The sequence below is a fragment of the Electrophorus electricus genome, chromosome 3 (genome assembly GCF_041902795.1).
Source record: "Electrophorus electricus isolate QZ-2024a chromosome 3, ASM4190279v1, whole genome shotgun sequence".
NCBI classification, from domain to species: domain Eukaryota; kingdom Metazoa; phylum Chordata; class Actinopteri; order Gymnotiformes; family Gymnotidae; genus Electrophorus; species Electrophorus electricus.
In genome coordinates this window covers 22,928,649-22,950,617 of record NC_137499.1, presented here as the reverse complement: position 1 = coordinate 22,950,617, position 21,969 = coordinate 22,928,649, and the positions used below count along the sequence as shown (strand labels likewise).

The following is a 21,969-nucleotide window of genomic DNA, read 5'->3' as shown; positions in this document are numbered from 1 at the left end:
ACATTTCGGCTCTGCTCTTCGTAGCTCCAGGAACCTTAGGTTCGGCCGGCCCCTACGTGACCCAGTTAAAACACCTCCAGTCGGGTTTCAGAGGGCCAAAGGAGTTCCTGGAATGAGAGGCATGAGAGCAGAAGGGGCCTGAGAGAGATCCATATCTCCTCTCAGTCTTCGTGAGGAGCGCCGGCACTTCATGGCTAAGTGGTCAGCCACTTCAGCTCTCCCCGCAGGCATTTATCAGACAGCAGGAACTGAAGGATTTGTGAGCGTCTCACCTGGTGGCCATGTGCAACCCCCATTTGCCCACTGGCACAACACGTCACGTTCGTCACACAGGTCACGTTCGGACAGTTATTGGACAGGTGCTGCCCCTGATACCCCCGGCCCCTCCTCCAGGCCGAATCCCTCCACAGGTTCCAGGGTTCCTGTCCTTAAATTTACCACAGCAAGAAAGCCTTGCGTAAGCCTTCAGGATCCCTGATCAGACGCAGTGACTTTAGGGAAAGTTACAGATTGACAAGATTGGATGCTAATTGCTACATAAGGTTTAGCAGCTCCTTAACTCCAACCTCTTGACTGGTCTGGCACTGATAAGGAAGAACAAAGCACTTCCTCCTGTCAAGATAAGAGGGAAACTGGAGCTCTGTCTCAGACATGAGAAACTCTTTCCTAGACTGAGCAAAGCTGTCAGGGAAACGGTAAAACCCCTCAGCACAATACCCTCCACGTCCTTACTTAAAGTTTAGGACTTGGTCATAAACATCCACACGGGAATGTAAGGGAGGGAGACACTAATATGAAATATTTCTGGAATAACTTTTATGTAACCACCCACAGTGGGCAAACACAAAGCCAAAGCTCACTTGAAAGAAGTTTCCAGAAGGCAGTAGAGAGTGTGAGAGGAGAGGAGCAGAGTGCATGTGGCAGAGTCAGACCTCCCATACACAGAGGAAACCCCACAGCCTCCTACTGGCATCAGCACAAAGGTCTACAGGAAAAATTATGAAACAGCCAATCACGATCATGGTTTTGCAGCACAAATGCTCCAATCAGGCTGCAGCAATGTTCTTCTATGGCTGTTCTTACAGTCTGGACTTTTGCTGAATGATTTCAGAAGCAATATTATCTGAACATTGTGTATAAATATCGGTGACTGCCAAAAAACACTTGGTTTTTAAAATCACAAAGTTGCAGTTCTGAGATTAAACAACCAGAGCAGGTGTTTCTCTCAGTTCAGGGACCTGGTACGCACTTAACATTATTAGAAGACCTTAGTGCCAACAGACTATTTATCTGTTGTTTGTTTAAAAATTTAACTTCAAAGGCTTTTACTATAGTGACTATTGTGACTTTTTGCTGCAGTCAGAGAAAGAAACCAAAGCTGTTTAACGTAATTGTTTGTATTAAATGTTTAAATAAATGTTTGAAAAAATGTATGCATGCTTGCCAAAATATACGCACGCACACGCGCACACGCACACACGCACACGCAAACGCGCACACGCACACGCAAACGCACACACACGCTCTGCTGCTTCCACCACCTCCAGGTTCCCAGCTCTACTCTCTCTACAGCTCACCTGCACTTCTGGATGTACTGTGGATGTGTGTGTGTGTCCTCTCACTTCTTGTCTCCTGTTCCTCACAGCGTGCGATTGCCATCCCGTGGGAGCAGCGGGCAAAACGTGTAACCAGACCACAGGCCAATGCCCGTGTAAAGACGGCGTGACCGGTATCACCTGCAACCGCTGTGCCAAGGGATACCAGCAGAGTCGCTCCCCCATCGCTCCCTGTATAAGTATGCGGCCTCCCTCTCAACCACCACGAGCTGGCACACCAAAATAACGCACAGTACATGCACAGGCACACATTTACACACACAGTGCGTGGTACACACACAGGCACACATTTACACACACAGTGCGTGGTACACACACAGGCACACATTTACACACACAGTGCGTGGTACACACACAGGCACACATTTACACACACAGTGCGTGGTACACACACAGGCACACATTTACACACACAGTGCGTGGTACACACACAGGCACACATTTACACACACAGTGCGTGGTACACACACAGGCACACATTTACACACACAGTGCGTGGTACACACACAGGCACACGTTCTGAGCGTTTCCCCACAGGACCGCGTGTCCCAAAGCACAACACCTCTGTGAGCGCAGTGCTCTTCATCAATCAAAGTTCCATGACAGACAGCTAATGACACACGTGCAGATGTGAAGGGGCTTTGTGTGGCTCTAATAAAAGACAGCCGGGCAGATCCTGCCTCACCAGTTCCAAACGTAATGCCAGCGACATGCCAATGCCATGAAAACAGCTGGTTTGGAAGCAGCTCTGCAACCAAATGTTTAAGCTGGTGCTTTTGTCAATGTAACAACTCAAACGGAGCTGGAAGTGAAACCGGTCACCCCGGAGCTCGTCCCGGCAGAGAGCACAATGAGCTCAATTAAAACTGTGAAGTCACTGGAATATGATAGCGTTCCTTTCCTGGGAAAATATGCATGAATGTGTGAAACTCGGAATAACAGACATCCTTGTGCTTTAATTAAAAGTATTTCATTTCCCTCATAATTGCGGAGTAATATGTTTCTGTTTTATTAGCACAGGAACGTGGACTGGGCCAGGCTTGGGCATAGATCAAGCCCCTTTACCTTACCTGTATTGAATCCTCTTTGTGGAAATGTACAGAACTGAACTTGCATCTTATGAAAAAGCTGGCGTGAAAATGACAGGAAACTTAATACCACGCTCTAATTAGACTGCCAGTAAGATTTACAGTCATTATATACAAATGGAAACCTTAGGCAGTGTTAAACAGGAGGTGGGCTTTGCCCGGCAGAAACGCCAGGGCTTCACGCATGTTTCATGCGTGTTGCTGAGTCAGTGTTGGTACTGTTGTCTTTCGCCTCTCCCTTCAAGGACCCCTTTCAGCGTGTACAAAGCCCCTGCTATCCCGCTAAAGGCCTTTCCTCACCTCAGGCTCAGTCCAGTCCTGTTGTCTATCCCATGCATTCCACGTGAATTATTTCCGTTTATCAGTCATTTATCTGTTAAACTCACTGCCGGCGTGCGGCCGTGTTAAATGTAATGTAATGTAAAAGTTTAAAAGACAAACGGAAAGCGGAAGAATAAAAACTTTAGCGGCTTAAGCAAACGGAGGTGTTCCACGTGCAGCAATTTTACATCGTTTTTCTAAACATCCAACCTGTCAGGACACATAAATACATGGAACTGGTCATATAAGACTCATTTATATAACCTATAAAAAAATATAAAAATACATAATGAATAAAATAAATACTCATCGGCGTGTGAGTGACTGTAAAAGCTAATTTTATATATATATTTATATATATATACATTTATATATCTCAGTGATTATATATATATATATATATATATATATATATATATATATATATATATATCACTGAGATATATAAATGTAAATAATAATATCAACAACAATAATAATTACATTTATTTAATTTCAGATTTATTACATTTTATATTTTACATTTATTTAACTTAAATAATTTATTTCAATTTTTTTTTTTAAAAGTCTATTAGCAATATCGTATGTGCTGTATAGTATGAAAACAAAAGTAAGCATAACCCCGCTTAGCTCTGCGTTCACTTTACTGTATTCACCTCTACATGAGATTCTTACCTGCGCTCCAGATCATCCGCTAACTATCTGCATCCCTCTCGGCCACAGAAATCCCGGTTGCCCCGGCGACGACCACCGCGAGCACGCCGGAGGAACCCGCAGGTGAGTGTTTTTCTTTTACCTTCGCACGCTCTCGCTAACGTTGAGCTCGCGCCTCGATGCGTCTCTCGCACGCGCGTTCTGGAGCCTTATTTGCTTATTTTTTGATCCATCCTTCCCAAACTCTGAATCGATTAGCCATGCCTTGCAGCGCCCGCTCCTTTAATCTTTAACTCTGACTCCAATTAATTCATTTAAGCGGCTCACAGTGGGCGGTTAAAGAGCTCGCGCCCTGTGGCGTGTTCCAGTTCATTTCATGATCCCACAAATTAGATTTAGCCCTCCCTCCATAATCTGGAAGTGGAATTGTGGAACTTTGTTTTTGGTAAAATATCTTCCTAGAGTAGTTTTCCAGAACATGGAATATATAATTTCCAGCATTTGGAATTTACTTCCAGGGTTTGCCAAATTATTCTTAGCATCTTTAAATATTCAAACGGTCCCTGCATGCACACAAATATGTTGCCCAACTTTTACTTTATTACCCAGCCGAGGGAGTCTTGATCACGTGACTTATTTACCAGAAGTTTATTTATCATAAAAAAAGGGAAATCTGGAATGAATGAACATGTTTTGGTTTTGTCCATGCGGGGAAAAAAATGCTTCGCTGAAGAAATGTTCATCATTCTCACGGATGGCGGAATCCTGGTTTGCGGAAAATCGCTGCAGCTGTTCGCGGACTATCGCGGGTCCTAATGCTCCACTGACAGATAAGATTGACAGCAGAGCCGCTAAGACCCCCGACCCCCTAACCCCTCCCCTCTCCTCTCCTAGCAACCTTCTACCCTCCTTCTCTCACTCTTAGGACCCCCAGCGATCTCCATTTTGTCCTTCTTCAGAAGTCTTGCTTGTGCAGGCGTTGGTTTTGTTCTCCCTGCAGTGTCTCCTTCCCCTTTATTCCTTCGGCTTTTCTCAACGCTCTCTGAGTGGCGCTCAGGGTGTACTGGATGCTTCTGCTACCCTCTGTGTGTCTTTCCTTCATAGTCCATCAATGATAGTGCAGAAGGGACGTGTTCAACCCACATAAACACCCAGACAAACGGGGAGAGGAAGAGAGAGAGAGAGAGAGAGAGAGAGAGAGAGAGAGAGAGCGTGAGGGAGTGAAAGAGAAGAAAGAGTTTTCATTTACAAAGGACCATCACGATGTTTTCAAAGTGACATTAAATCTGTGGATCTTAAATTGAGCTTTACAAGTATTACAGGGTGCATCAGGAAATTACAGTCATTAGTTTAAAACAACCATTTGTATAACTAGAAAATAAGAGTCCAGTTACTGCAGTTGTTTTCCAAAAGACGCCATAACTGAACAAGGCAGAGTGGAGCCGCGTCTCTCAGAGAATGATTGGTCCATGCGGCGTAGAGGGCAACCTTCCACGGCAACACCGACATTCCAAATCAAGCGTGGGGGACGGTGGTGTGAACGCACTCCCACACATGCCTGGGTGTCTCCATCAGAATGGACCTGAGGACCACCCAAGCTTCCCACGATGGGAACGTGTAGATCTCCCTGCTTGCGGCTCACCCCCCGGCGGAGCAGGCCGCGGGAAGGACGTGGGAAGGACGCGAGAAAGACGTGAGCTCACCCAGCCGGTGACTGCAAACAGATGTGGCCACTTATCAAGGCATCTACCCACTCTGCCCATCCTCTACAGTCCACGACTTAGGTAGGAGAAAAAGGGAAGGATGAAATGAACGAAAGAAACGAAAAAGAAGAGACAAATGAAGGCGAGAGAGAGAGAGAGAGAGAGAGAGAGAGAGAGAGAGAGAGAGAGAGAGAGAGAGAGAGAAGACGTACAATTTGTGGAGCAGGTGCCTGCATGAGCTAGTGATGAGGTAAGAAAAAGTGGAGAGAGATGGAGGCAGAAAGAGAGAGAGAGTGAGGGAGGGAAGGATAGAGGGATATTAATTTGTCTTTAGCACTTAGGAACGGACAGGTGGTGACAGGCAAAGCATGAGAGGAAGCTTCAACTGCTCAGCTTAGACAAAACATAGAGGAAGATGGTGATTGTAGCCTCTACACCCAGACCCCCATCAGACACACACACACACACACTCACACACACACTCACACACACTCACAAACACACACACACACACACACACACACACACACACACACACACACACACATTCCGGAAAACACTAGAAAACAGAGTGTTCTTCAGAAAATGGCAAATGAATGGGTAGCAATGATACGTGACTTTTTTTTGCCAGCGTTTTACTAAATAGTTGTTTATGTTAGAAGCACAGACCAGCACGGCGCTGGGGTTGCGTTTAACATGAGAAACTCTCTTGTTAATGTGCAGTTTGGACACGTGTATCACAGTGTAAATGAGCCCGGGACAAGACGGGCCTTGTGTGCACTGTAATGAAGATTTTGTCCTCCCTGCCCAAGACCAAAACAAACCCTGCAAGTCCCGAAAGCAAAACTGGATCCAGCCGCCCTCTTCCTGCCCCGAATTCCGTCTGCGATTGGAAAAGGAGAGCGAGAAAGATGGAGAGATGAGGACGAGCGAGAGAGCGGGGGAAGAGGAGGCGTGGTCCAGTTTGGCAGTGTTCCAGCTCTCCAGCGGGAGCTGGGGGCTCTGGCTATAATCTAATTACATGCTTTATTTGCAGCAATTTGTTTCTCAATCAGTCTCATTGTGCGAACAGAAAGCCTTCCCCCGGGCGCTCTTTCACACCTCGTTGTTACAGTCCCCAGATCAGTGGTTAGGGGGGACACACAATGCCTGCTGAAATTGAGGACCATTGAAAACAGACCCGGGGTCATTGCGAAGTTCCTTTGGACTCCGGAACCCTGCCTGGCTGGCTGTGTGTTTGTCTGGTTCTGGCCAGTGAGGCCCTGCAGGAAAGGGTGTCGGCGCTTGTCTGTGAAACGCTGACGGAGAACAAGGTAGTGCTGAATCACCCACGCTTACCCGGGACAAAGGTCGCTCCGTCCTCGAGGTCCTGAAAAGTAGGGCCGGGGAGAGGACGTGTCCAGTGCAGGGGCCGTCCCGCAGCCTCTCGTGCCGGCAGGACTCAACTCCATCTCAAAAGCTCTTCATCCCTGACAAACAGACATTAAGGTGATGGACTTCCGTGAGACAGCCGCAGCAGGCGATCGAGCTAACCCTGCCCCCAACCCCGCCTCCCGCCAAGCGGTGAGGCAGCACAGGCGCTACATATGTCCAACCCGCGGGGCGCTCCGAGCGGCCCAGTGCCAGCCTTCGCGTGCCCTGCTTGGCCTTGCGGACTTGCTAGCGAGAACTGAAAGCCAATCAAAGAAGAGTATCACGATGCCGTTAAATGGGGGCTACGTGAAAACAAAAGCCACCGTCTCCATAGCAACCTATTGAGATGCAAATAATTCTGCCGCTACGCGTACGCTTCAATTTCACTCAGTGTGTCTCTTCAGTCTCCATTTCTAACGTACTGTATTCATGTCCCTGCTGATTCGCTGTTTGTGGGAGCCCCTGACCCTCCCCCTGGGTCTGTCCACACCCCCATCCCACAGAGCTACTCCTCTTCTGCATTTTTTCTCGTCTGGCCGTTGTCGGGGCGACCTCTTTCAGATGGCAAGAAAAGGGACTCGAAAAGAAAGAGAAAAGCAGGCCAAGACTGAGGGTCTCGCCAGCACAATGCGGTTTGTTCACACGCAGACAAGCTGAAAGGACCCCCCCCCCCACAAACCCCAAAGAACACCACCCCCAACACTGCTCCATCCATCTAGAAGAAGAGAGAGCGAGCATGTCAAAGTGTGGGAGGGCGGGAATGAAACAGGAAAAAAAAAAATCCCAGATCACACTTGTTTCAAATGTTGTAAATAGAAGCTGTTTGAGAGGGGGTTGGGCAGAAGGGGGGTGACACACATGCTAGCTATTAGCAGCCCCTTGTCTTTCTGGCACAGCGAGGTTGATCCCAAAAAGTTCAGTCGTCTTTATGAATGGGTTAGTGGGGTTTGGTATGGGTATTACTTGGGCTCTGTAGCAAGACACCAGAGGTGCTTAAACTGGCTCTGACACCTGATCCATTAGGCACTATACCACACAACCCCTTTTATGAGATGCTTGTTGTGTTTAGAAGCCGGTGATCATTATTTTCCTTTTTTAACACTTCACAGGCTGCTAATTTTCTCCCTGGACTCCTATTGTGTTGCACGCACTACCCCTCCACTGCACACCCGGTCACCTCCCTGGGTGCTGAACCAATAAATGCCAAAGGTTGAGATAGCCTTCAGGGTCGGAGGAGAGAGGTCGCAGGGTAGGAGGGGGAGGTGTTGACCCGCAGGCCTTCACGGGTCCCATAATAGCGATTTGACAGCAGGGGTGCGGGGTGAGAAATTAGCATGGCGCAAAAAAATTCCAAAAAAAAACCCGGATGGGTGGTTAGGATGCTGTTGGTCCCAGAGGTCTTGCGTCAGAGCAAGGCAGGCTGGAGACGTCCAGAGAGCAGAGCGCAAGGCCTTTTGTGTGCTGCCTCGCTAAAGGACGCGGGACTCTCTGCTCAATTAGGGACCCACTGAGGAGGGCAGATGGGTGTGTGTAGCATGGCTCCCAGACACAGGGTCTGTGTGAGGAAGTGTCTCTGTTTTCGTCACACACTGTCTTCTCGTTTTTCATTTGAACTCGCCTGTTTTCTTGCCCTGTGACACGCACACACTCTCTTTCCCTCTCTCTCTATCTCTCTCTCGCCCTCTCTCTCTCTAACAGACTGCGATTCCTACTGCAAAGCATCTAAAGGAAAGCTGAAGATCAACATGAAGAAGTACTGCAAGAAAGATTATGGTACGTGCAACACACACACACACACACACACACACACACACAGTGCTAGCAGACAGCTCTAAACCCTCTGTAGCCCTCTGCTACGTCTATATTCTCCATGTAAAGTTGAGGACAGCGATTCTCCAGGGAACCTTTGCCTTCCTCCATTGTGATGATGGCTTACTCAGGGGCTTTCAAGAAGAAAGTCAGAAGATCAAACCGGAAGAAAGGGCAATGGTGCGAGGCTTAGGGGAGGCGGCTGCGCTGACGGACAGCCCAGCAGGTATCTAAGCCCAAAGCGGATCAGGGCAAGGCGGTGTGACAGACAGAAGGGAGCAGAGAACTCAGGCAGGGCCTCATTAAGGGGAGACTGGGAACGCCGGCGACGTTCCTGAGACCAGCAGGCATTCTCTATTCTCTGAATGGAACAGATGTGCCGCTCGGCTCACCCTCTGAGGTGAAGCTGTTTCATCAGCCAAGCGCGACACAGAGGAACTTAAAGAGCTTAGCAGGTTTAATGACAGCCAGTCCATTCTTACAGCGCACTGACTGCTTGGTGTATATGTCACTATATGTTTAACACATTTAATATACTTAAGAAAACAAAAATGTTGTGCTGGTCTACATGAAAGCAACTGCTAACATATACCAAATATGTAATATAGGATAAAATATGCTAAATGATTTTAATTATATGGTGGGTTCTATGCATTTAGTGCATATATACTTTGTCTCGTCTTGAGTTAGAGGTTTATTGCACCTACTTTGCCCGCTGAGAAGCTAAATTGCTAATATGAGCGACGGAAGTTCTTCTCAGGGTCCTGGTGCTGCAGCTCTGGGGTAGTAGGTCCAGTGTGGGGGAGAGCAGCAGGAGTGGGTAGCGCCTGAGCATTTAAGGGGCCCCTGGCACGTGCCCTGTCCACAGTAACAGGGACCCCAGCAGGCCAGAGCCACCAGCCCGCCTCCCTCCTATAGGTTCATCTCTGCATGGGTCCTGATCTCTCTAAAACTTGTACTGTAGAGAGAAAGCCATTACCTTCAGTCCGCTGAGCTGTTTCATGCAAACCCCGCCAGGCCAGCTTACGGTGCCTCTCAATTCTGAATAAGTCGGCGGTCGCCCGACTTAGGGGGGTAACTGTGGATCGTCGCGGACGAGCCCCCCCCGTTTCTAAGGACAAACTCTAATCCACTTTCCCTTGGCTCCTGCTCCGTCAGGGGGGCTTTGTGTGCTAACAGCGCGAGGGGACACCACCGTGCTGGGCGAGGAGCTTCAGGATGCAGGCACCTAAGGTTCCTGCGATTGGTCGGCACGTTCCCATAGCTGCAGCACAGCGAGCCGGGACACAGCTGTGACCTCTCCGTTAGCGCTGCGGCGAAGGGCGGGGCGGGAATACAGTAATGCTGCGCTAACATGCGGAGCCAGAGGAAATCCTAACAAAGTGATGCATAAACGTATGCAGTTTGATCAACTCCAGTGTAAAGTTTTAGTTACGGGTTCACGGTGCCTCTGATTGCCCTGTTTTCTGTCTGGCCTTTTGTGAGGAACGCCTCACTTCATCTCCCAAGTTTTTTCGACTGTGTCTACACAAATGTCGCTGATAAAGAGAAACTGGCCACTTTCTTGGATGAGAGCAGTTAGCTGAAGGCGCGCTCTGAGGCGCCTCTCTGAGGCCCTGCTAAGAACAACACAGATACGGCCAGAAATCTCATCCAATGAGAGGTTAAGGGTCATCCTTGTTGATGACACACCCACCTCTCGTCTGTACCCTATATAAATAACGTATCCTCATATTGGGCATTCCTTAGTAGAAACTGCAGTCTCCTATGTTCCTGACTCTTTAGTCAAATGATTTAGTCATTTAGGAGACATTTAAGCAACTTCCCATTGCTGCAGCCTGTTGTACACTATAGTACACAATAGGAAAACATAGTGCTTGTTTCAATGCATTTGAACAGTCTCAGTGCAGCAGCAACTGCGAATATCTGATCTTTAACAAGATGGGAAGCAAATGGATGGGTCAGATAAAGCCCTTTTATTTACCCGTGTGTGAAAGACACACCGGTCACAGTTTGATGAAGTTCATTAGCTCTAATCAAATATCAAATGTCCCACTAGCTGCTAGTCATCTCTGATTTAATAAAATCCCACTAATTCAACTCTTGTCATGGTTTCATCTTCGTGCCATTTCAGGGAGTTTTCCTAACCCCCATTGCCCTTGGGGTCCAGACCTGGGTTACTGTAAAGCTGCCTTGTGATATCCATCATAAAAAGCTCTATAAATAAAACTGAATTCCATCATCCGACATCTCTTTTCCATGTCTCTGAACCTCCCAGCTGTCCAGGTCCACATCCTCAAGTCGGATAAGGCTGGAGAATGGTGGAAATTCACCGTCAACATCATCTCCGTCTACAAGCAAGGCGAGAACCGCATCCGCCGCGGAGACCAGCTGCTGTGGGTGAGGGCCAAGGACATAGGCTGCAAGTGTCCCAAGATCAAAACTGGCAAGAAGTACCTTCTCCTGGGTAACGACGAGGACTCGCCTGGCCAGGGCGGGATGGTGGCAGACAAGGCCAGCCTGGTGATCCAGTGGCGAGACACGTGGGCCCGGCGACTCCGGAAGTTCCAGCAGCGCGAGAAGAAAGGCAAATGCAAAAAGGCATAGGGAACAGGAGGGCGGAAAAGTCTGCCATTGCAACCTGGATGGAGGAATCCAGGAGCCAAGAAGAAAGAGGGAAGGGGCTGAGACAAGACTGATACGGAGCGTTGCTCTCCGGAATGGAGGGATGAAGAGAACGTTTTCTCTTTAAACGAAAACTGTTGTGAAGGAGCTTACCTTGCCGTTTTTATTTCTTATTAATTTCCATCAAGGTCTGTTTATCTGGATTTGGCAAGTTTGCACCGAGTTCATATTCATATAAATATATATTCATTCAGAATTAAAATGCACAGACTGCCAAAAAAGGCTCTGAAGGCACTCCATAAAAACACAAGGACATTTTATTTTTTATCTACTCTTAAGCCTTTTTTGTTTGTTACGATATCACCCATTTCTCTGGATATTTGGACTTTATTAGACAAAAGAGGAGTCATTGCTTAAAAGTAAACAAGGCACATTTTCCCAGATTTTTCCAGTACGTGTATCTGTGGTGATTTCTTTCCAAAACGTGCTTCTTAGATGTTCTGTTTTTAGGCAAATACACAAATTGTAACATGGATTTGGGATTTAATGCTTAAAGTACGCGTCATTTGACAACAGACCTGAACGCAAAGGTTTTGCTGGCAGATATTAACACTATTAACATGACTCATGTTAAGTGTGGACAACAGTGTAGAACATGCATGTTCATTATATGACTAATAATTCCACAGAGATCTGAAAGCTGGTGCTGCTATATAATACAAAAACATAGTGGTTTGATTATCTTACACACAAGGCCACTTACAAAAAAAATCTAAAAAAGAAAATAAAAATGAACTTTTTCATTAATGCAGAAAACCATAAAAGCAGAGATTTACATTTTCAGTGCAAGTATTTAAGTCTTCTTCATTTTGAATTTATTCCATCGTTCACATTTTTAAACAGTAGATCATGACACACACAAATAAAACAGTTAATACTCATTTGCTAACAATGTGTCCTTTCCAGTAAATAATTCTTCAAACAGGTGTTAAATCATGTTTCAGGACAAGTCTATGGTCCACACTCCAGCGTTATCAACACATATGGTGGGACATTCAGAATTTTATTTAGTCTGTATTAGTTAAACAAGGAGAAAATACAATTTAGTGTATTTTCATTAGCTATTTAAGTAGTTACCAAACGTATGTAATGATAAAATTATATTTCATTTTGTCTGCCCAGCTTCTAAGCAAGGATGCATACACAAAAAGAGTGTGTGTATTAGTTTTAGCATTTAAAAACATCAAATGACAGAAACCTCAGATTACTACCATGCACAACGAATTCTACTTTTGTCTTTCAATGAAACCGTTGAACACCACGCTGTGTTTGTGTGTAATGCTGAGGTTCACCCAGGTCTGTGCAGCCCAGACACAAAGACAAACCCTTCAGCTAAAGTAGAGGAAACACAAGACCAACATAAAATGGCCTTTTCTGAATGCGAAAGAGTTTGGCAGTCACAGCAGTATGTGCCCAGGTAGGATTTTGTGTGAAACAGTATTTAGAAAGAAATATTTTCTTTAATGTCAGTTAATGTACTAGTAAGAATTTGTAGTAAGAGGTGTAAAAAAAACTAACAAAAAAATACCCCCCAACAAAAACACCTCAGTGTCTTATGAGGCCACTGACCCCCATGCAGCTCATATATATAGCTTGAGAAAAAAAAATTTAAATAAAAAAATTCTCAGTATAACTGTGAAAAAGAAAAGAGAAAAAAATGATACTGAGCCCAATTGCTTTTTTTATCGTAGGGGAATCAACCACAGATCCCAGAGTGCATCAGCTCCGGCAGCGAGCACACACACACACACGCGCGTGCTACGGGATGGAAAGTAAACCACCCTGACGTGTTTACTCCTGATGAGTGAAACTGCGTGAACGGTTCAGTGCTCAGTGTTCATCGTCTGTACGTCTGCGTCCTGCTCACTTACTTGCAGATTGTGTTGATTGAATCATAGATGACATACATGTAGTTACACACATGACACAGTTTCACGTTAGTTTCTACATAATAATGTTCATAGATACCACTTTGTAAATGTATCCATTTTTGGCACTATATGTCAGTATAAATCAATCTGCCCAGTTTTTGTTACTATACAATATCGTTATGATGTAAATTTACGTTTTTTTCTTCTTACTTTTTAATTTTTTTTATCTTAAGCAGTGAAAACATGGATACCGTATTTGACGTGACTATCAGACCTGTCCAAACAGAACACTGCTTTTGGTTCCTACTATGAAATTGTAAATTTAGCTGTGGCAAATATAAATCCGCATACTAATATATTATGGTTATTATATATGAAAATATTTAATGACAAGACATTGTGGATTTTGTTAATGTCTTTTTTTATTTTTTATTTTTTGTTTGTTTGTGGTTGTTTAGATGGTTGTGATTAAAAACCAGAGAGGAAGAGGAACTACTGAACAGTGATCTGGTCCCAGCTCAGTTCAGCACTCAGTTTAATAAAATCCTTCTATGTCACTACTATCGACTTCATAAATTAATCTGAATGATCTCCTTTAAATGATCAAAATTTAATTTCTTTTCACATTTCTTTTATTTTTTTTAATCAATTGTTTCCCAATTGTAAACAATTAAATTTTTTACAAACAAAAGAAAAAAAACAAAAAACAGCCAGTTAAAAATTAACAGCTCCTGATCGTAGGGACACACCATTAATTTAGTTATATATCAAAGATCAGAGGAAGCTGATGAAAACACATTTATTAGAGTTGAGTAACCATAAAGTCCAGTGATCAGAAGAGTCAACTAACACTCCAGCTGATTCTCCTGTAACGACAGTTAGCTGGAATCCTTCTGATAACATAATACAACAACTTCAGATACATGAAAGTGCAAAACACGACTACAGTAGAGGAGGCCTGACGAGACATGCCGACAGCGGCCGGAGGGGCGCGCGGTTAGTGGGGCGCAAGGTTCCCCACATCCCTGCTGAAGTCACTGCTCCCCCACTCATGCGTTTCATATGGGGGGGACAAACGTGATATTCCAAACAGTTCTGTTTCTCAAACATAACAATGTTTTCCCAAGACATTAAGGAAAAAACAGGCAGAAATTACAGGTGCATGATATTCTTGTGTTTTTAAATGCAAGTTCACTTCTTGGCTTAATGTTTATTTTTAAAAAGACAGCACAGCAGTACCATCCAGAAGTTATAGAACAGAACGGGGGGGGGTGGGAGGTGTCTCACCCCTTCTCCCTCGGAGCTGTAGCACCTGTGCTCAGCGTTCGGGCAGGACACGCGGGGCACTTTATTAGGTAGGCCAAGAGGCCACCACCACGATGGCTATAAGCAGGAGCACGATCACTACCAGCATACCTGTTTAAAACACACACACACGCACACACCCACCCACACACACACACACCCACACACACACACACACACACAGTGTGAATCCACATGGCTGTGTAGTAATTCCCCAGACTTTCCTTGGCAGCACTTCGGTGCGCAGCTCATCACAAAAGCCCGTCAGAGTCCATAATGTGATCTGCAGGGCTTGTGGGTAAGTACCCCAGCGGCCGTGCCCGTCACGGAGACGAGCTTTGCCCTTTAGCGTCAGGGTATCCTGCATTACAACCACTCAACAGAGGAGGTCTGATCCTTCAAGTGCAGATCAAAGCGGTTTTAACATTTCAAAGCAGCAAGTTGAACCGATTACTCCAGACGAGAAAGAGACCACCGCATTGAACTTCAGAGCAAATTCCAACATGGATATTCTGTTCTCCAACTTCTATTATGCAATATCTGTGCATATTATTGTGCCTTATTTGTGTTTGAGTAAATTCTGATCCTGAATTAGCATCACTCTATTGTGCCAGGCGTCAGTGACACAGCTCTATTTATCGCAAGCGGAGATAAAGAAATCCTTTCACTTTCCTCAGAGTCCTGTCAGAGCGGACGAAGGAATGCCGGGGTCAAACGAGTGCTCTCAGGAAAGCTCCGGTCTAACGGTCCACATCTCGGGAACAAAACTCCAGCGCGTGCACGACAATGGGAAAGCGTTTTCTGCTAAGCATCTGCCTCTCATTTAGCGAGCTGCTGGTCAGAATGGGTAAAAGAAGCTTGGCGTCGCTCGCTGTCTGCAGCTGTTTCACATCCACACGAGGGTGGTGGTGGGGGGGAACTCCTCTCTGAAATTCCTGGAAGGTGTGAATAGAATGATAGAAGGATGCCTCATCTCCTGTGAGTCACACGCACAGTTCACAGGCATTCTGATTTACTGTGTGTAACTGCATCACGTTTGTGAACTATCCAGCAGCGATCCACAAACCCTTTGCTTATAAAGTTGTTGATGCCATCAAATGATTTGCGTAAGGATACATGCAAAATCCTCCTCACACAGGACACCACCATTACCAGTCTGCTGTGTCCATTTTCAAAATGCCCACACCTTTCTGTCATCAAACCACCGCATCTCGCTTCAAAACCTTCTTATCTCCAGCAATCAGACGCCAGAGGCTTGGCATGAGTGCTCCCTTCTTCGCTCTGGCCAGGCTGGTGCGCGGTAACTCTCCCAACCCCTGCTTTACGTCGCTCTAATCACTGGACTCGTGTTGGCTGGGGCTCCGTTGGCGTGTCGGCGCGAAATAGGGACCCAGTCATCACTGCCGCCAAATCCTGCAAAGCTCGGGGGGTGAGATGCCACTGCCGGGGGGCGGGGGGGGGGGGGGTGTTCAGGCAGAGGCAGGAGAGCAGAATTCCCACCTCCGGAAAATGGGATAGATTGGGTGGAAAAATGGTGCAAGCTCCCGCCAAGAAGAGATAGGTCATCAGAGGAGAACGGAGGGCGCACAGGGCCTGGCAGAGTCGGTAAAAGTTACGGGTGAAACTCTTTACTAGACAAAGCACATGAGGGACAAAGATAAATCCCCACCACCAAAAAGAAACAGGGCCGTGAAACCGTGAAAAACTCACATCCAGTAAAACCTGGGAAGGCGTCTTCCCGGAGTGGGAGACCGAGGGCCAGCGTTGTGATGTGATCCAGACAGCACTCTGGGACCAACCCCAGCCCAGCAGAGTTATTTCAGTACTACGCTGCATTCTTACTGAGATGATTAAGGAAGGATGGTGCCAGTCTCAGGTCCTCGTCTCCTGCAAAACACCTGGCTGTCTGCCATCTATCTGGGGCTCACGGCTGCTGGTCAACTGCCGGACCCCCCCCCCAGGACAAGGCAGAGGTACCCACACAGGACGCATTCCACCTCCCGAGCCGTGAGTCCTGGCCCGTCGGTCAGGCGAAGAAGGCCGCCCGCCTCCTGCCTGGGGAGGACACCAGAGGACGTCCACTGGAGCTGTGTGGAGCAGGATCATGTAACCCTGATCACACATTAAAAACATCAGCAAAAAAAGCAGTGGAAAATAAGCAGGAGAAAGGCATGAACTCTGTGTGTGTGTGTGTGTGTGTGTGTGTGTGTGTGTGTGTGTGTGTGTGTGTGTGTGTGCGCGCAGTAGAAAAAGCGAAAGAGAACCGCAAAACAGTTTCTGGCATGTTATATTTTTAATTCTTTCTTTCCACGAGACAAAGACAGGTGTCAAACAAAGTCAAGGTGCGTGGAGGTTGAGGAGAGGCAGCGAGTGGCAGCTGAAAGAGCAGGAGAAACAAGAGGTGGCATACAGGCGAAAAGGAGGAATGTTTCCATTCATCTGTCCTCCCCCCACCCCCATCCCTCCCACACAGAACACACGGGGACGGAGAGGTGTTAAAAGCTAGAGACGCAACACTCGGACAGAGAGGGAGGGAGAAACTTTGTTCATCCATCTGGGATCAGCAAACAACCCCTCCCCCGCCACACCCCTACCCGAGCCACGGGGCCGAGAGGGCGGAATTACGGATGAAGTTAGCTGTCCTCTCTCAACACAACTACACCTTCATCTCCCTGGTGATGCACTATGGAGTTTGGTAGGCAAACAGGGCCCTCCACCCGCTGAGGGCAGTTAGCCAGGGTTCTGGAACACAACTCCAGCTCCAACACCAATACCCCCCCCCCCCACCGACTCCCAAACCACACAGATCACTCCCATTACAAATACAGAGCTGGATCGGATCAGAGACTCATTCTGACCGGTATGGCTTCCTTTGAAGTGATTTCATTGACAAATCATGGTGCCTACAAATAATGGTGCCTACAATCCAGACGCACAAACCCACTGTGAGGGTCCAGCACTCAGGAAATGCGGTCCCTGCATTTACCCTCCAAACAGACGCACTTACAGGGCCACAGGTGTTCAGTAGGACAGCACAAGTTGAGCCATAACTCCACATATGGATTGGAAATGAAATGCTCATAAGCAGAGAGAGAGAGAGAGAGAGAGAGAGAGAGAGAGAGAACGAACATCAGAACACACATCACCTCCACAAATCCACCCGAACGGCGCTGGGCCTCCGCCACCTCTGGCCACGCCCAGGGAGGAGGGGCAGAGCGGCTCTGACGCACGGGCCGCTGTCACAGAGCCTCGGACCCAGCGGCTGGAGAGGGAGGGGCTTAGTTATGATGTCATCCCTGATCGCGCTAATGTAAAAGCAGCTTGCGAGAGGAAGTAAGACACGTGCTCTAGACAGCAGCCGTGAGTTACGAGGATCTGTGATCTGAGGCGGTCAGCTTCCACGCCGCAGACAAAAGGAAGCATTAGGGCTGCATTAGGGTCGAGTTTGGATTTTAGCTGGATTCCGTGATGCTTCTGTCCTGGACTCGTTTGATCAAGATGGGAGTGAGAAGTGGTTTAAAACAGGGGCGGGGCTCATGCAGGCCACGCCCACAAACTTACCACAGGAAGCCGATTTGGTCTCCACTAGTTTGACCCTTTGTGTCTCGTTGCGGATCCGGCCGTCCGTTTTGTCCACCAGCTGAGTGATGTCGTCAATGACCTCTGGGGAGGAAACAAAAGCAGGAAGCAGCGTAAGAGTTGAGCTGTAAGAGGGGAGGCTGCCAGCGGTGTGGCGTTTATCCAGCGTGGGACCCCTCAAGGCTGGAAACTGCTGACCTGTTCCTCAGATGCACTACGCATCCTTCTGTCATTGTTTCAGGGTCTCAGCAGTTAGGAAAGCAATAAAGCACAGTAAGAATGTGGGGGATGGTGGCGGGGACTGTCAGAATAAAGCAGCAGGCAATGTGCAAAAGCACTTCAGCCCTCGTGTTACTTCCACAGGGTGTCTTTAATAAGAGCACACACACACACACACTCACACGTTCCACTGTATGTGCTGCATCCCGGCTCCATAACACACAGCTCTGTTGGTGAGTACGTACAGTACAGACCCTTTAACACACAGCTGTAATTCTACATCATCAATCTGATGACACAATCACTCCCTGCCTCCCAAAAAGCCCCGCCCTGTTTCTATCTGCTCCTCCAGTGACAGTGAGGCAAGGCCAGGTGCACCCCGACATGATGCAGCTAGTTGGGTCCACACACACACACACACAAACACACACACACACACACACACACACACACACACACACACACACACACACACATATATAGACTTAAGAGAAGTAGTTATTTTCTACATTAAAACTATTACTTATATACCTGCTGTCACGCAAAATACATCACCCTAACAAATCACGCCCCCCTTTCCACCTGCACTACAGCCATCATCGCCAGTACCACGGCTGGCCCACAGATGGGGAGACGCTGGAAAGAGTGTGTGTTTGGAGGCTCGCAACACATTGAGCGTAAAACACACTATGCCACTCGAGCTGGTACACACGGGGGCCTCAGGTCAGGGGTGAGAGAGAAAGGTAGCTCTCCTGAGTGGAGACATTAACCACTGAGAGGCAGGCGTCACTCATAAGCCCTTGAGAAGAGCAGGGGGAAGGCCAGGGTGACCGACAGCCCTCAAACTGTTCAGTACAGCAGCACTGGCGTCAGACATCTGAGTCACCTGGGCCATCCGCTTTGGAGATTTGTTCATTTTTCAGAAGATGACAATATCTTACATTCTGTGGGTGGAGCACTAAAGTGTCCAAATGTAAACTGTGTTGGATGTGTGTGTGTGTGTGTGTGTGTGTGTGTGTGTGTAATACATTTTGCAATTTCTTCTCTTGGGGGCGACACTGAGCAATTGCCAACCCCCCCAGGACTAACTAGCCAGCAACCTGTGCCAGCGCACACACACGCACGCAGGCACACACACTCAGATACACAAGCTTACTGGAACTTCCCATGGCTCATAGAATGAGGCGCTCTGATGAAATAACTCCATTACTGTATGTAGGACATTCTGGGGTTGTGGGGTGTTTCTACCGCTCTGCCCGGGTCTTGCCGCGTTGGCTCTGGCACTGTCTCTAAACAATCACTCCCAAAGTGTGGATTAGTGAGAGAGGCTTTGCAGTGCGGGTTTACCAGTTTATAAACGCACATTACACCATAAGAGGCCCGATGGGCTCCAGCCAAAACCACACACACACACACACACACGCACACGCACACGCACACGCACACGCACACGCACACGCACACGCACACACACACGCACACACACACGCACACGCACACGCACACGCACACGCACACGCACACACACACGCACACACACACACACACGCACACGCACACACACGCACACACACACGCACACGCACACGCACACACACACGCACACACACACGCACACACACACACACACGCACACACACACGCACACACACACGCACACATACACGCACACATACACGCACACATACATGCACACATACACACTCACGCCTGCAGAGAGAGGAGGGATGTTTGTTATTATTTCAGCGCTTCTGTCAAACTCACACAAACACCTCTGAGCTGGAGAACTGCAAAACAAGCCACACGTCCCCACACGTCCCCAGGCGGATTCACCCGCTATAGCTGAGGGCTGCTACGCCCCGCCCAGAGAGCCAGCGCCCTGTGGGGCTTAGCTCTAGATCCACCACACCTACCCCACTTGTTACGATCCGGCTGGACTGCGTCAGCTAGATGTCGACAGGAACCGAGCTGAAAGAAAGCTCTGGAGGGGTCTCCAGGAGACAAACACAGAGCCCACAGAGGTACCACAGCATGTGAGCGCCAAGGCCTGGAACGTGTCTCTGCATCAGGAGTAAGGGGCCATTTTGAAACGTTTAGGACAAGAGCGTCCAGGAGTGACGGAAACGCAGGGAGGCATGGACTCCAAACGGACGCCTGGTCGAAGCATCTCAACCATGAAGCAAGAGACAAAGAGATGACAAGCATGGCCAAGCTCCAAGTTTCCATTCAAAACGGGATGAAAGGAGACACGACTTCTGGATGTCCAGCGCTTTGACTTTTTCTTCCCCAGATCTTGGCTTTCCTCGTCAGCTGCTGGACCCAGCTAGGAGCTTCTTTCGGGTGAATCCGAGACCTCCTGGAATCTGAGACCTCCTTTGACATCCAGAACTCGGGCCTGACTGCTCGAAATCAACGTTTGGCACCTTGAGGGCATTTATCTGTCTGCAAGGGCGAGTCTTCCTGAGTGACCCAGTTCAGGGGACACGGGATAAAGCTTCCGGTGGTACTGGACAGTGACCAGAGACGCGCCAAACCCTCTGAGGCAGTGGGAAGACAACACAGCCGTGAAGACGAACATCACGTCAGGAGTGAGTAAGGGATGACATCTCAGACATGGCTCAAATGGATCAGAGAGAGAAGAAATGGAGAAAGCCTGAGACACTTGGAGAGTAAGGGAGCCAGCATGCGTATTTCTGAAGAACACACATGTAGCGAGGCCAGCCAGGGCCCACGGGAGACAAACTCAGCTCTCGGAGTGATTTAGCGCAGCTCAGCGGAGCAGCTTCCCTCTTAAAAGGTGCAACTTCAGAGACAACTCCCAGATGCATCTCACGTCATGCTCCTCGCCACACGGCATGCTGGGTGTCGGCTTGGCTACAGTCATCAGCTGTCTTGCCAGTGATTTACTGGAGCCAAGGTCAAAGGGCGCAAGTCACGAATAAACAATGATAGGTCTGCGTGACCAATCAGACAGCAGGTCTTGGATCAAGTGTGTTGGCTCTGACAAAGTTCCAGCGTGCGTAGGTGACAGCCTGCAATTACCGCAGCTCAGGTAAGTATGGTGAAATCAAACGTTCATGCTGGAATCATCTTCTTGCTAAATTAAAGCACTGTCAAACAGCACGCCATAAATCTGCGAGTCTGGAGTAAAAACCAAGATGTCTCGGGAACTGATGTGAGACATCGTGTTGGACTCAACGCGAGAGCGATTCAAACACAAAACAAAAGCCGAGTTGTGTCTGGTTAACGAAGGACACCTTTCACTTCCCATTACTTTCTGTCTTGAATACATTAAGAAAAACCTTCATGTTCCACCTAGTAAAACAACACGCTCTGTGACTGTTTCCAAAAACATGCGCTCCAGATTTCAACCCGTGGATAGCGTGAGGGGTACTGGCTACGCTCTTAGCCGTGATCGGAAAACTCATAAAACGTCATATAAAAGAAAACTATTTTTCTGTTATTCAGAAGAGCAGTGGATATCCGCACCTGTCTACTAGACCGGGGAGTGTACAAGCGTGCACACGCGCCCGTGGGCCGTCGACACGCCACGGTGGATGGGGTTTGCCCCCAGCGGGCCTAAGCGGGACAGGGGCGCTGGGCGTGCGGCAGACCCGCCCATCACCAGGAGGGGGCAGCAGGTCGGCAAAGCGCCTGGTTTATGACATCACCCTGCTCTGTCAGCACCCGTCACTGCGCTGCTCAG

At 47.9% G+C, this 21,969-nt stretch overlaps 2 protein-coding genes across 7 annotated transcripts in view; one reads left to right on the top strand and one right to left on the bottom strand.

Annotated features, from left to right (window-relative positions):
• The window catches only part of ntn1a (netrin 1a), a 47,921-nt gene extending 36,241 nt beyond the window's left edge, over window positions 1-11,680 (top strand). For all 4 annotated transcript variants that reach the window (XM_027021940.3, XM_027021938.3, XM_027021937.3 and 1 more), the window contains 4 exons: window positions 1,646-1,795; window positions 3,749-3,802; window positions 8,494-8,568; window positions 10,883-11,680. In XM_027021940.3, the coding sequence (XP_026877741.2) occupies window positions 1,646-1,795; window positions 3,749-3,802; window positions 8,494-8,568; window positions 10,883-11,211 (608 nt within the window). In that variant the 3' untranslated portion in view covers window positions 11,212-11,680. The remainder of the gene's footprint in view (window positions 1-1,645; window positions 1,796-3,748; window positions 3,803-8,493; window positions 8,569-10,882) is intronic.
• The window catches only part of stx8 (syntaxin 8), a 32,380-nt gene continuing 15,027 nt past the window's right edge, over window positions 4,617-21,969 (bottom strand). The window contains exons 7-9 of one of the 3 annotated variants that reach the window (XR_003411440.3): window positions 18,027-18,128; window positions 17,612-17,727; window positions 11,529-14,576 (exon numbers count right to left, since the gene is read on the bottom strand). Coding sequence is in view for 2 of the 3 variants with exons in the window: in XM_027021941.3 (XP_026877742.1) it covers window positions 14,512-14,576; window positions 18,027-18,128 (167 nt within the window). In the remaining variant the exon portion in view is untranslated. Of the gene's footprint in view, window positions 4,776-11,528; window positions 14,577-17,611; window positions 17,728-18,026; window positions 18,129-21,969 lie in introns of those variants that run through there. The other 2 variants (XM_081710683.1, XM_027021941.3) reach the window with 2 other exon arrangements.